At 34.8% G+C, this 13,729-nt stretch overlaps 1 protein-coding gene across 2 annotated transcripts in view; it reads left to right on the plus strand.

Moving 5' to 3' along the window:
• The window catches only part of CCSER1 (coiled-coil serine rich protein 1), a 1,275,653-nt gene extending 1,262,610 nt beyond the window's left edge, over positions 1–13,043 (plus strand). For both annotated transcript variants that reach the window (XM_078445883.2, XM_078445884.2), the window contains exon 11: positions 12,378–13,043. In XM_078445883.2, coding sequence (XP_078302009.1) covers positions 12,378–12,863 — 486 coding nt within the window. In that variant the 3' untranslated portion in view covers positions 12,864–13,043. The remainder of the gene's footprint in view (positions 1–12,377) is intronic.
• Positions 13,044–13,729: the final 686 nt, after the last annotated feature.

Raw genomic sequence — 13,729 nt, forward strand, 5'->3', positions numbered from 1 at the left:
AGGATGTCCACTTTCACTGTTTTTATTCAACATAGTACTGGAATTCCTCACTGCAGCAATCAGACAAGAAAAAGAAATTAACGGCATCCAAATTGATAAGGAAGCAGTAAAACCATTTCTATTTGCAGAAAACATGATACTATATATAGAAAACCCTAAAGACTCCACCAAAAAACTAAAAAAACTGATAAGTGAATTCAGTAAAGTTGCAGGATACAAAATTAATATACAGATATCTGTTGCAATTCTATACACTAATAACAAAGCAGAAATAAATTAAGAAAACAACTCATTTCCAATTACACCAAAAATAATCAAATACTTAGGAATAAACTTAACCAATGAGGGGGAGGAACTATACTCTGAAAACTAGAAGACATTAATGAAAGAAAGTGAAGACAACACAAACAAATGGAAAGGTATACCATGCCTTCAATTCCATACTCCCTTCAGAAACAAAATGCCTTATGAAATGTAAAAAGAGAATATCATCATATCTAACAAAGCTGTATCATTGAGATAAATGCAAAAGGACTATCTATCAAACCTAAGAAAAGGAACTGAAGACAAAAGAAAATACAATAAGAGGTTGGTGTGATGGGTTGATAGGTCACACCAGTTGTAATAAGGAAGTTAACATGGTTTTCATTTGTTTTTAATTAGCATCATGTGTTTTTTTTTAATTTTTTTGTTTTACTTTTCTTAATAGTACATAAAATAATGTGTTTTAAAATCCATCACCTTAAATTCAATAAAATGCAGAGTATATGGCTCCAGTGAAGAAATTAGAGGAAAAAATTATAGGGAAATAAAACTCACTGTATTATAATGTTCACATTTGACTATTAATCATTAAATTTGCCATCCATTAATCTTCTAGGAAGTTTAAGAATAGATAATAAAATAGTTATTTGATAACTAAAACATCTAAAAACTAACAATTATGTGAGTATAATTTAATTTAATTCTAGTTTTGAGAAAGATATGGCTAGGCATATGTACTGAAAATTCTCTTTGGCGGATGTGATCCCAAAGAGCTTCAGAAGGAATTAACATCAATTAGCAGCATGTTTAGGAAATTATTTCCATCTGTGCCAGGGTAACAATATACAAATATATATGTGCCAAAGTATATTTTTGTATTTTTATTCAAGAGTATCTTTCCTATGTTTGTCTAAACATGTTCTAAAACATGTAAAATTTTATATTCTAAATGTAGAATTGGAAGAGAATTGAATGAATGTTCGTTTCTTTAGGATCTAATGTCGGCAGCTAATAGCACTTAAAAAATAAGTTCCTCTTGGGGACTTTTCCCTCAAATAAGAAGAGAGAAAAGAAAAGAAAAGAAAAGGAAAGAAAAGGAAAGAAAAAGAGAATAGAAAAGGTTACACCCCTTTCCCAGAGGCTGCCAATGTCCAATAACTAGTTGATGCAAGAGTATAAAGCTCCAAACCACTTGCCTAATTGAGGACAACTATGAATATAAAGAAAATCATCAATAATAGTACTATATAATACTAGGGGATTTTAAAACCCTACTTATAGCAATGGATAGATTGTTTAAGCAGAAAAATCAACAAGTAAACAATTGCTTTGAGTGATACCTAGACCAGATGGATTTAACAGATATATTCAGAATATTTCATCCTAAAGCAGCAGAATGCACATTCTTCTCATGTGCACATGGAACATTCTCTGGAATTCATCACATACTGGGTCACAAATCAGGCATCCACAAGTACAAAAATTTGAGATCATACCATGCATATTTTCATACCACAACACTATGAAATTTGAAGCCAACCACAAGAAAAAATTTGGGAAGACCACAAATATATGGAGGTTAACACCCTACTAAAGAATTAATGGGTTTTTCTGGGAAATTAAAGAGAAATTAAAAAAAAATACATGAAAGCAAATGAAAATGAAAACATGACACTCTAGAACCTTTGGGATTCAGCAAAGGCAGTCATAAGAGGGAGGTATATAGCAAGACAGGCCTACCTCAAGAAGCAAGAGAAGTCTCAAATACACAAAGTAACATTGGAGCTAAAAAAGGAACCAAAAATAAAATGATGTAAAGTATAACAACATATACCTAAAACGTGGTGAGGAGAGGAGTAAAGAATGGGCTCAAACTTAAGTGATCATAAACTTATTATAAACAGCTATATGCAGAATGTTATATACAAACCTAATGGTAACCACAAATCAAAAATTCATAATAGATATGCAAAAAACAAAGAGAAAAGAATCCAAGTATATCACTAAAGAAGGCCAACTCATGGTGAGAGAAGAGAGCAAGAGAAGAAACAAATGAAAACTACAAAAAAACAACAACAACAACAAACAAACCACAAAACAAGTAGCAATATGGCAAGACAAGCATACCTATCAATAATTAATGCTCCAATGAAAAGACACAGGGTGACAGAATGGATTAAAAACAAACAAACAAACAAAAAACCACTTATATGCTGCCCAGAAGAGACAGACCTAAAGACACATGCAGATTGAAAGTGAGGGAATGAAGAAATGTTTAACATGCAAATGCATGTCAAAAGAAAGCAAGGGTAGCAACATTTATTTCACACAAATAGACTTTAAAACAAACATTGTCACAAGAGATAAAGAAGGACACTATATATCCATAAATGGGAAAACACAGTAAGAAGGTATAACAATTGTAAATATTTATGCCCCTAACATGAAAACATCCAAATGCATAAAATAGTAATAACAAACATGAAGAAACTAATTGATACTAATATAATAATAGTAGGAGAATTTAACACCCTACTTACATCAATCAGATCATCCAAACAGAAAACCAATAAGGCAGTGGCTTTGAATGACACAATGGGTCAGATGGATTTAACAGATATATTCAGAACATTCCATAAAAAAATAGCACAATAAACATACTTGTCAAGCACTCATGGGACATTCTCCAGAATAAATCACATAGTAGGCCATGAAACAAGTCTCAACAGATTTAAGATTCAAAAGATTAAAGTCACACCATGTTTTTTATTTGTTTGTTTTTTTTACCACAAGGCTATACGAAACTTGATATCAACCACAAGAAACTAATTTGGAAAGAGCACAAACACATGGATATTAACTAACATGCTACTAAACAATGAGTCTGTCAAGCAAGAAATCAAAGGGGAAATTAAAAGACAATACATGGAGACAAATGAAAATGATAACACAATGCTCCAAAATCTTTGGGATACAACAAAATTTGTTCTAAAAAGAGTTTATAGCGATACAAGGCTACCTCAAGAAGCATGAAATACCTCAAATAAATGAACTAACCTTACACCTAAATAAGCTACAAAACAACAAGAAACCCCTAAACCAGCAGAAGGGAGGGAACAAAGATTAGAGAAGAAATAAATGATATAGAAACTAAACAAAAAAACGAAAGAAAGAGAGAAAACAAGAAAGAAAGGAAGAAAGAGAGAGAGAGAGAGAGAAAGAAAGAAAGAAAGAAAAACAACCCAATAGAACAAACTGATTAAGCCAGATGTTTCTTTGAAAAGAATAAAACTGATAAACTTCTAGCCAGACTCATTAAAAATAGAGAACACTCAAACAAAATAAGAAATGCAAGAGCAGAAATAACAACCAATAGCACAGAGATACAAAGGATTATAAGAGAATATTATTAAATTATATACTAACAAATTGGACAACCTAGAAGAAATGGATAAATTCTTAGAAACATACAACATACCAAAACTGAAACAGTAAGAAATAGAAACTTTGAGCAGACTGATTATCAGCAAAGAAATTGAATCAGTAATCAAAAAACTTCCAACAAACAAAAATCCAGGAGCAGGTATCTTCACAGGCCAATTCTTCCAAATATTTAAAGAAGAGTGGACACCTAGTCTTCTCATTTTTTTTCCCAAAAAGCAGAAGAGAGAGCAAAATATCTGAATTCATTACATGAGGCCAGCATTACACTGATACCAAAACCAGATAAAGACCACACAAAAAACAGAGAACTACAGGCAAATATCTCTCATGGACATAAATGCAAAAATACTCAACAAAATATTTTCAAACTGAATCCAACAATATATTTAAAAAAATAATTCACCATGATCAAGTGAAATTTTTTATTGGGATATAGAGTGGTTCCATATTTGCAAATCCATCAATGTATACGTCACATCAATGAAAAAAATGAAAAAATATATGATCATTTCAGTAGATGGGGAAAAAGCATTTGACAAAGTACAACATCCATTCATGATAAAAACCCTACCAAAGTAGGTTTACAGGAACATATCTCAACATAATAAAGGCCATGAAAAGGTATGAAAAACCCACAGCTAACATTAAACTCAATGGGGACAAACTGAGAACTTTTCTTCTGAGATCATGAACAAGACAAGAATGTTCACTCTCACTACTTTTATGCAACATAGTACTAGAAGTCCTATATTTAGCAATCAGACAACAAAAAGAAATAAAAGGTGTCCAAATTGGTAAGAGAGAGGTAAAACTTTCACTCTTTGCTGATCATATGATACTCTACATACAAAACCTGAGAAGATTACACCCAAAACAACTAGAACTGATAAGTGAATTCACTGAGTTCACATGACACAAAATCATTGTACAGAAATCTGTTGCATTTATATACAGTAATAATGAAGCAGCAGAGAAATTAAGAAAACAATCCCATTTACAATTGCAGCAAAAAAATAATAAAATACATAGAAATAAACTTAACCAAGGAGGTGAGAGGTATACTCTGAGTATACTCTGAGTATACTCAGTATACTGTATACTATACTCAGTATACTGAGTATACTCAGTATACTATACTCTGAGAAGTATAAAACATCAATGAAAGAAATTGAGGATTGCACAAATGGAAAGATATTCTGTGCTCACAGACTGGAAGAACAAGTATTGTTAAAATGTCTAATAATATACACTGGCCAAAGCAATCCATAGATTTAATGCAATCCCTATGAAAACACCAATAGTATTTTTCACAGAAGTAGAACAAACCACTCTAAAATTTGAATGAACCACAAAAGAACCAAATATCCAAAGCAATTTTGAAAAAGAAAAACAAAACTGGAGGTATCACAATTCTAGATGTCAAGTTATACTACAAAGCTGTAGTAATCAAAACAGTATGGTACTGCCACAACACACATAGATCAATGGAACAGAATTGAAAGCCCTGAAATTCACAGATCATTGTATGGTCAATTAATCTTCAACATGGGAAGTAAGCATATGCAGTGTGTAAAAGGCACTCTTCAACAAATGGTGGTGTGAAAACCAGACAGCTACATACAAAGGAATGAAACTGGACCACTATCTAATGCCATACACAAAAATAAGCTCAAAATGGATTGAAGACCTAAATGTGAGACCTGAAACCATAAAAATCCTAAAAGAGATTAGACGCAGTAATTCCTCTGCATATCTATTGTAACAGCTTCTTTCTGGATAGGTCTTCTGAGGCAAAGGAAACAAAAGCAAACATAAACTATAGGGACTACATAAAATTAAAAAGATTCTGCACAGCAGAAGGAAACAACAAACAAAACTAAAAGGCAACCTAGTGAATAGGATAGATCCAACAAAGGATTAGTATCCAAAATACATAAAGAACTTCTACAAGTCTTCTACAACACCCCTAAAATTAAATAATCCCCCCAAAATAATCCAAATAAAAAAATAAAAAATCCAAAAAATAAAAATAAAAAAATAATCCAGAAGACATGACAGACATTTCTCTAAAGAAGACATACAAATGGCCAACAAACACATGAAAAGATGCTCAACATTTTTCAACATCAGGGAAATGCAAATCAAAATTACAAGATATCACCTTATACTTGTCAGCATAACTAAAATTAAAAACACAAGAAACAACAGGTGTTGGCAAGGATGTGAAGAAAAAGGAACCATCTTGCACTGTTGGTGGGAATGCAGACTGGTACAGCCACTTTGGAAGACAGTATGGAGGGTCCTCAAAAATTAAAAAAAAAAAAAAAAAAAGAACTACCCTATGATCCAGTAATTGCACTACTGGGTATTTACTGAAATACTAATTTACTGAAAACACTAATTTAAAGAGATAAATGCACTCCTATGTTTATTGCATTATTTATAATAGCCTAATTATGGAAGCAACCCAAGTATCAATCCATAGATAAATAGATAACGAAGATGTGGTATAGATCTAGAGTATTATCCAGTCATTAAAGGGAATGAAATCCTGCCATTTACAACAGCATAGATGGATCTAGAGAGTTTAATGCTAAGCACAATAAGCCAATCAGAGGGAGAAAAATACCATATGATTTCATTTATATGTGGATTTTAAGAAAGAAAGCAAAGGAAAAAAGAAAGAAAAAGAAAAAAATGCAGACTTTTAGCTATAGAGTACTAACAGTGGGTTACCTAAGGGGAGATATGTGGGGAGATGGGTGAAATAGGTGAAGTGGATTAAGAGTATACATATCTTGGTTAGCACTGAGTGATATATGGAATGTTGAATTATTGTATTTTTTTAATGTTTATTTTTGAGAGACAGAACGAGAGAGAGAGAGACGAGAGAGAGAGTGCATACACGCACAAGTGGGGGGAAGGCAGGGTGAAGGAGAGACAGAATCCCAAGCAGGCTCTTGATCGCAGGGCTCAAACTCAGGAGCCACAAGATCATGACCTGAGCTAAGATCAAGAGGTGGACACTTAACTGCACCACTGAGGCACCGCTGAATCATTGTAATGTACATCTGCAACTAATATAACCTTGTATATTAACTATACTGAAATTAAAGGAAAAAAATAAAGGTAAGAAAGTTAAAATCACAGTTTACTACAAATCTGAAGAAGTATTTTTTAAATGTTTATTTTTGAGAGACAGAGAGAGAGCGAGCATGAGTGGGGGAGGGGCAGAGAGAGAGGGAGACACAGAATCCGAAGCAGGCTCCAGGCTATGAGCTGTCAGCACATAGCCCGACGCGGGGCTCGAACTCACAAACTGTGAGATCATGACCTGAGCCGAAGTCGGATGCTTAACCAACTGAGCCACCTAGGTGCTCCTGAAGACAGTATTTAAAAAGAAAGAAAGAGAAAAGGAATGTTTAGCAAAATATCTCAATTTGAAATCACGGAGTGTAAGGACAGCCTAAAGATATCCCCTAACAAGCTCTAGTTTTATGAAAAATTGGGGAGATTCATGTCATTAATGATAATCTTCAAGCATGAGTTTAAGTTACAGTATTGTTCTGTATGTATTTTAGCAAATTTTAGTAAGTTGTGATACATTTTAGAAATATGTGGGAATACTGGGAGGCCAGTAACTGGTGTTAAATCAAGCAGACTGTCTATCCCACACTATCTGCAGGGATACAAACTCACTGTACTTCCATTTTCCAGTCAATATACATCCATAACTTGTTTCATTGCACTTTACATTTTTTTACAAATTGAAGCTTTGTGCTGCACGAGCCATTCCATGAGCACCATTCTTCCAACATCATTTGCTCACTTTCTGTCTCTGTGTCACATTTTTGTAATCTTGCAATATTTTAAAATAGTCATTGTTTTTATATTTGTCCTAGTCCTCTATGATTAGTGTTGTATTTTTAGGATGCCACAAACTGCACTTATATAAGATGGGAAATGATAAATGTTGTGTGTGTTCTGACTGTTTTGCCAACCAGCCACTCCCTCAACTCTCTCCCCCTGTCCTTGAGCCTCCCTATTCCCTGGGACACAACAGTATTGAGATTATGACAATTAGTAACACTACAGTGGCCTCCAAGTGGCCAAGGTAAAGAAAGAGTTGCACATCTCTCAACTTATATCAAAATCTAGAAATGACTAAGCTTAGTGAAGAGGACACATGGAAAGCCAAGAGAGCCTGACTGCACAGTATCTTGCCAAACAGCCGAATTGTGACTGTAAAGGAAAACTTCTTGAGGGAAATTAAATGCTCCTGGGTGGCTCAGTCGGTTTAGTGCCCAACTCTTGATTTCTGCTCAGGTCATGATCCTGAGGTCTGTGTCCAGCTGGTCCTGAACGTGGAGCCTGCTTAAAATTCTCTCTCTCCCTCTGCCCCTCTTCCCCCACTCTGCATGCTCTAAAATAAAAAATAATAATAATAAATAAAAGTGCTACACCAGTAACCACATGAATGATTAAAAAAAAGTGAAATAAACTTATTGCTTATATGGAGAAAGCTTTAGTGGTCTGAGATGAAGATCAAGCCAGCTACAACATTCCCTTAAGCCACAGCCTAATCCCCAGCAAGGCCCCAACTTTCTTCAATTCTGTGAAGGCTGAGAGGTAAGGAAGCTGAAGAAGAAAAGTATGAAATTACAAGAGTCTGGTTCATGAGGTTTAAGGAAAGAGACCATTTCTATAATATCAAAGTGCAAGGTGAGGCAGCAAGTGCTGACTTAGAAGTTCTAGCAAGTTATCTAGAAGATCTAGCTAAGATAATGAGTGAAGGTAGCTATACCAAACAACAGACTTTCAATGTAGTCAAACAGTCTTCTATTGAAAGAAGATGCCATCTAGGATTTTCATTGCTAGAAAGGAGAAGTCGATCCCTGGCTTCAAAGCTTCAAAGGACAGGCTGACTCTCTTGTTAGGGGCTAATGCAGCTGGTGACTTCAAGTTGAAGCCAGTGCTCTGTTACCATTCTGAAAATCCTAGGAACTTTAAAACTTATATGAAATATAGTCTGCCTGTGCTCTATAAGTGGAACAACAAAGCTTGGATGATAGTACATCTGTCTACAGCATGGCTTAGTGAATACTTTAAGCCCACTGTTGAGACCTAGAGTCAGAAAAAAAAAAAAAGATTCCTTTTGAAATAACCATTGACAATGCAACTGATCATTCAAGAGCTCTGTTGGAGATATGCAACAACGGGATTGATGTTTTTATACCTGCTAACACAACATCCATTTTGCAGCCCATGGATCAAGGAGTCATTTCAACTTTCAAGTCTCATTATTTAAGAAATACATCTTGTAAAGCTATAGCTGCTGCTATAAATAGTGATTCCTCTGATGGATCTTGGCATATCCATTGAAAACCTTATGGAAAGGATTCACCATTCCAAAAGTCTTTAAGAATATTCATGGTTCATGGGAAGAGGTAAAAAGTCAACATTAACAGGAGTTTTCAAGAAGTTGATTCCAACCCTCATGGATGACTGAGGGCTTCAAGACTTGAGTGAAGGAAGTAAGTGCAGATGTGGTGGAAACAGCAAGAGAGCTAGAATCAGAATTGGAGACTGAATGTGACTGAATTGCTGAAATCACATGATAAAACTTTAATGTATGAAGAGTTGCTTCTTATGGATGAGCAAAGAAAGCAGTTTCTTGAGATAGAAACTACTTCTGGTGAAGATGCTATGAAACTGTTATAATGACAGCATAGGATATAGAATATTACATAAACTTAGTTGACAAAGCAGCAGCAGGATTTTAGAGAATTGACTCCAATTTTGAAACAAGTTCTGTGGGGGCACCTGGGTGGCTCAGTCGGTTAAGTGTCTGACTTCGGCTCAGGTCATGATCTCACAGTCTGTGGGTTCGAGCCCCGCATCGGGCTCTGTGCTGACAGCTCAGAGCCTGGAGCCTGCTTCAGATTCTGTCTCCCTCTCTCTCTGACCCTCCCCTGTTCATGCTCTCTCTCTGTCTCAAAAATAAATAAACGTTAAAAAAAATTAAAAAAAAAAAAGCAACAAGTTCTGTGAGTAAAATGCTATGAAACAACATCACATGGTATGGAGAAATTATTTGTGAAACGGAGAGTCTATCAGTGCAACAAACTTCATTGTCTTATTTTAAGAAGTGGCTGGTCGCTCCAACCTTGAGCAACAACCACCCTAAGTCAGCAGCCAGCAATGTCAGAGCAAGACCTTCCACCAGCAAAAAAAAAAAAAAAAAAAAAAAAAATCCACTCCCCGAAAGCTTAGAAGACGGTTAGAATTTTTTAGCAATAAAATATTTTTAGTGAATATATATACATTGTTTTTTTAGACAGAATGCTATTACATACTTAATAGACTATTGTGTACCATTATTTTGTATGCACTGGGAACTAAAAAAAATCATTTGACTTGTTTATTGTGATATTAGCTTTATTGCAGTGGTCTGGAATTAAACCTGCAGCATCTCCAAGGTATGCCTGTAATAGGCATAATAAAAGCTACCTCAAAAGACTCTTGTGACAATTAAATATGTAAGAGTACTAGAATAATGCTTGGAATATAATATATACTCACTAAGTATTATCTCAAGCAGAGAAACTTTATTCAGCATTTCTTAAATGCTTAATATGTGCCAGAGAACTGAGTTAGGAAGATAGGGTGTATTTAGGAAAAGTGGATGACTTGAGGTTGCATTTTTGCAGCACATCAGCGAGAACTTGATTTAAAGGGACATGAGGAAAAGAGAAAGCAAAGGTAATTTTCAGGTGTTGGCTTGATAGTCAACATTTATTGAGAATGAGGCCATTTGGGGAAGAATAGGTTTCAGAATCAAGTTTGCTTTGGTTTTATGTCAAATATATTTAATTAATCAAAGTGATGACAGCTGGATAAGCAAATTGGGACTCAATACAGAGATCACTTTTGGAGAAATGGTTTTCTAGGGATCGATGAAATGACAAGTATTTAAAATAACACCATCTAGATGGCAAATATGAGGAAACTTTCATTGGCTTCCTCAGCACCTTGTGTACCATCCTACTGTGTTACTCTACACTCTTCTCTTTCCTCCTTCTATATAATACAATACATCTATCACTTTTTGCCTCTGAAGCTGTAAACCAGCTCGTCAATTTCTATCTCGGCTTATGTTTCTAAACCAAGCCAGGGCTCTCTTCAAAAGGATTTCTGGTGCCAGCTTAATAATCTTTGCTTCCTCTGTACCATGATTCAATGAGCTATGCCTTGTTTCTTTATTTTTTTAAGTTTGTTTATTTTGAGAGAGATAGAGGCATCACAAGTGAGGAAGGGGCAGAGACAGAGGGAGAGCAGGCTCTGCGTTGCCAAGGCAGAGCCCCATGTGGGTCTTGAATCCACAAACAGCAAGATTGTGACCTGAGCTGAGACCAAGAGTCAAAAGCTTACTGACTGAGCCACCCAGGAGCCCCTATGCCTTGTTTCTATCATTATAATCCAAAGTTCTTGTGAGGAAGAAGATAGTATATACTCATTGGCCAGATTTTTTTCTGATTAGCAAAGTACAACCAAAAGTCTAAGTTAAACCCCTGCTGAAATTTTTTCTAAGTGTTCTGTTGTTCTCCTTAGGTCATTGTAGTGACTTCGTTTTTGGTTCCCTAATTTTCTAGGTTACCACCTTGCTGATACAAATCATGATACTGGTAGTTCTAAAACTCTCTTAGGATATACTTACATATTTTACATTCAACAAAAATGATTAGCCTCATTTAGGAGGGTGTATTACTTAGTAAAGTAATCTGAATCCTCAGATAAAACTATAGAATTCAAATTTAGGAAATTAAACAAATTTCAAAAGGCCTTTTAGTTCAACGCTAAAAAGAAATAAGCTATCAAGCCATGAAAAGACATGAGGGAAATTTAGATACATGTTACTAAGTGAAATAAGCCAACCTGAAAAGACTACATACATACTGTATAATTGCAACTATACAGCATAGTGAAAAAGGCAAAGCTATGGAGACAAGAAAAAGATCAGTGGTTCCCAGGGTTCAGGGGAGAAGTAAGAGATTATTAGGCAGAGCACATAGGATTTTTAGGCGGGGAAAGTAGTCTGTATGATATTTTAATAGGTAAGTATCATTATAAATTTGTTCAAACCTATAGAATGTGCAGCTCATAGAGTGAACCCTAAGGTAAACTATGGACTTGTATTAATTATGTGTCACTGTAGTTTTATCATTGGTGAAAAAAAAAATGTACCATTCTGGTGACTGATGTTGATAATGGGGGAGATTATGATTGTGTGGAGCAGGGGGTATAAGAGAAATCTCTGTACTTTCCTCTCAATTTTGTTGTAAAACTAAATTGCTCCAAAAAAAAAAAAACTATTTTAAAAAATGTCTTTTAGAGTAAATTATCCATTTAACCACAATTTGTAGCAGTACTGCACTGGGAAATTTAATCTCATGAAATATATATATATATACACATATATATACATATGTATATATATGTGTATATATGTGTGTGTGTGTGTGTGTGTGTGTGTGTGTGTATATATATATATATATTAAGTCTTGTTGAAAATTTAGAGTTTTGCACACAAATGTGAAAATACCACTCTGTATTCGATGTATGCTATGAATGTATTTTTTAAAGACATCTTTCCCTTTCTGTGTCTTTAGGCTACATATCGAAATCGAATTGTGAGCCAAAGCCTCAGCACAAGGGACAGAAAAGCAATGCATACTCCCACCGAGGACCGTTTTAGATACACAGCAGCTGACCAGACAAGCCCCTACAAAAGTAAGACCTGTCAACTATCAAGTCTATGTTTAAGTAATTTTTTGAAGGACAAGGAACTAGTGGAAGTTATCAAACACTCAAGAGGAACTTATGAAACCCTCACATCAGAGGTCACCCAGAATTTACGGGCCACTGGAGGGCAAAACTCTCTGAAGCCAACAGCTAAGACCGAAGGGCCCTCTGCCTTCTCAGAGAAACCAAAGGACCCAGCTGTTGTGGCCCGACAGCATTCAACATTCACAGGAAGGTTTGGACAACCACCCAGAGGGCCAATCTCTTTACACATGTACAGCAGGAAGAATGTTTTCCTCCATCACAATTTACACACCACGGAGCTGCAAACTCTAGGCCAGCAGGATGGGTAATTAAATCACCCTGTTCCCGTCTCTGGGTAGGGTAAGGATGGTTAGTGTTTCTCGTGCATAGCTCACATTTAAATTGTCACATTCTTACTACTTTTTTATTTTTAGTTATAAACAAAGAATTGTGCACTTTTTTTTTTTTTTTTTAGAATGAAGGTTCAGGCATGTTAATTGAATTAGGTTTAATAGCCTTGAAGACATATATATATGTGTGTTTATATATGTATATATATATGTGTATATATACATATATATACACATATATATATACACATTTATATATATAAAATAAATGGGACCATCTTGTTGGTTTATATAGTCCATAATTTATCTTTATCAGTCACTTATCTGCATTGACGTTTCAGAAGGTAATATCAAATAGCACTCTGTTCACTTAATGGTGTTACTGTGAAAATAGACGTGAGGAATAAATAGGTAAAGGAACTGTAAAGAATTTTAAATTACATAGTTAATAGAAGGAGAAGAAAAGAGGGATTTTAAAGTCTTATATTTGATGTGTATTTATTTCAAGAATGAAGCTTGCTTGCATGTAACCTAGAGACACATTTGTCTCTCTATTACATACATTCAAGCTTATCTTGCCATACTATTAAGGGGGAAATGGCTATTTCTTTTATCCTCTAAATGTTTAGTTCATACTGGTTCACAAAGGATTTCAGACTGAGTAATTGCTATCCAAATAGAGAATGACAGCTCTGATCTTTGAAAAATTTTTGCTTCCCATTTTGCTATAGATGTTGAAATAGTATGATATAACACAGTGAGGTGGTAAAGTTGACTGAATTTTGTCAAATGATGCATAAAGTGTGACATGCTGTACTCTTTGAGTCACTGTCATGGCAGTATCA

This window comes from Panthera onca, chromosome B1 (genome assembly GCF_046562875.1).
Source record: "Panthera onca isolate mPanOnc1 chromosome B1, mPanOnc1 haplotype 2, whole genome shotgun sequence".
Taxonomy (NCBI): domain Eukaryota; kingdom Metazoa; phylum Chordata; class Mammalia; order Carnivora; family Felidae; genus Panthera; species Panthera onca.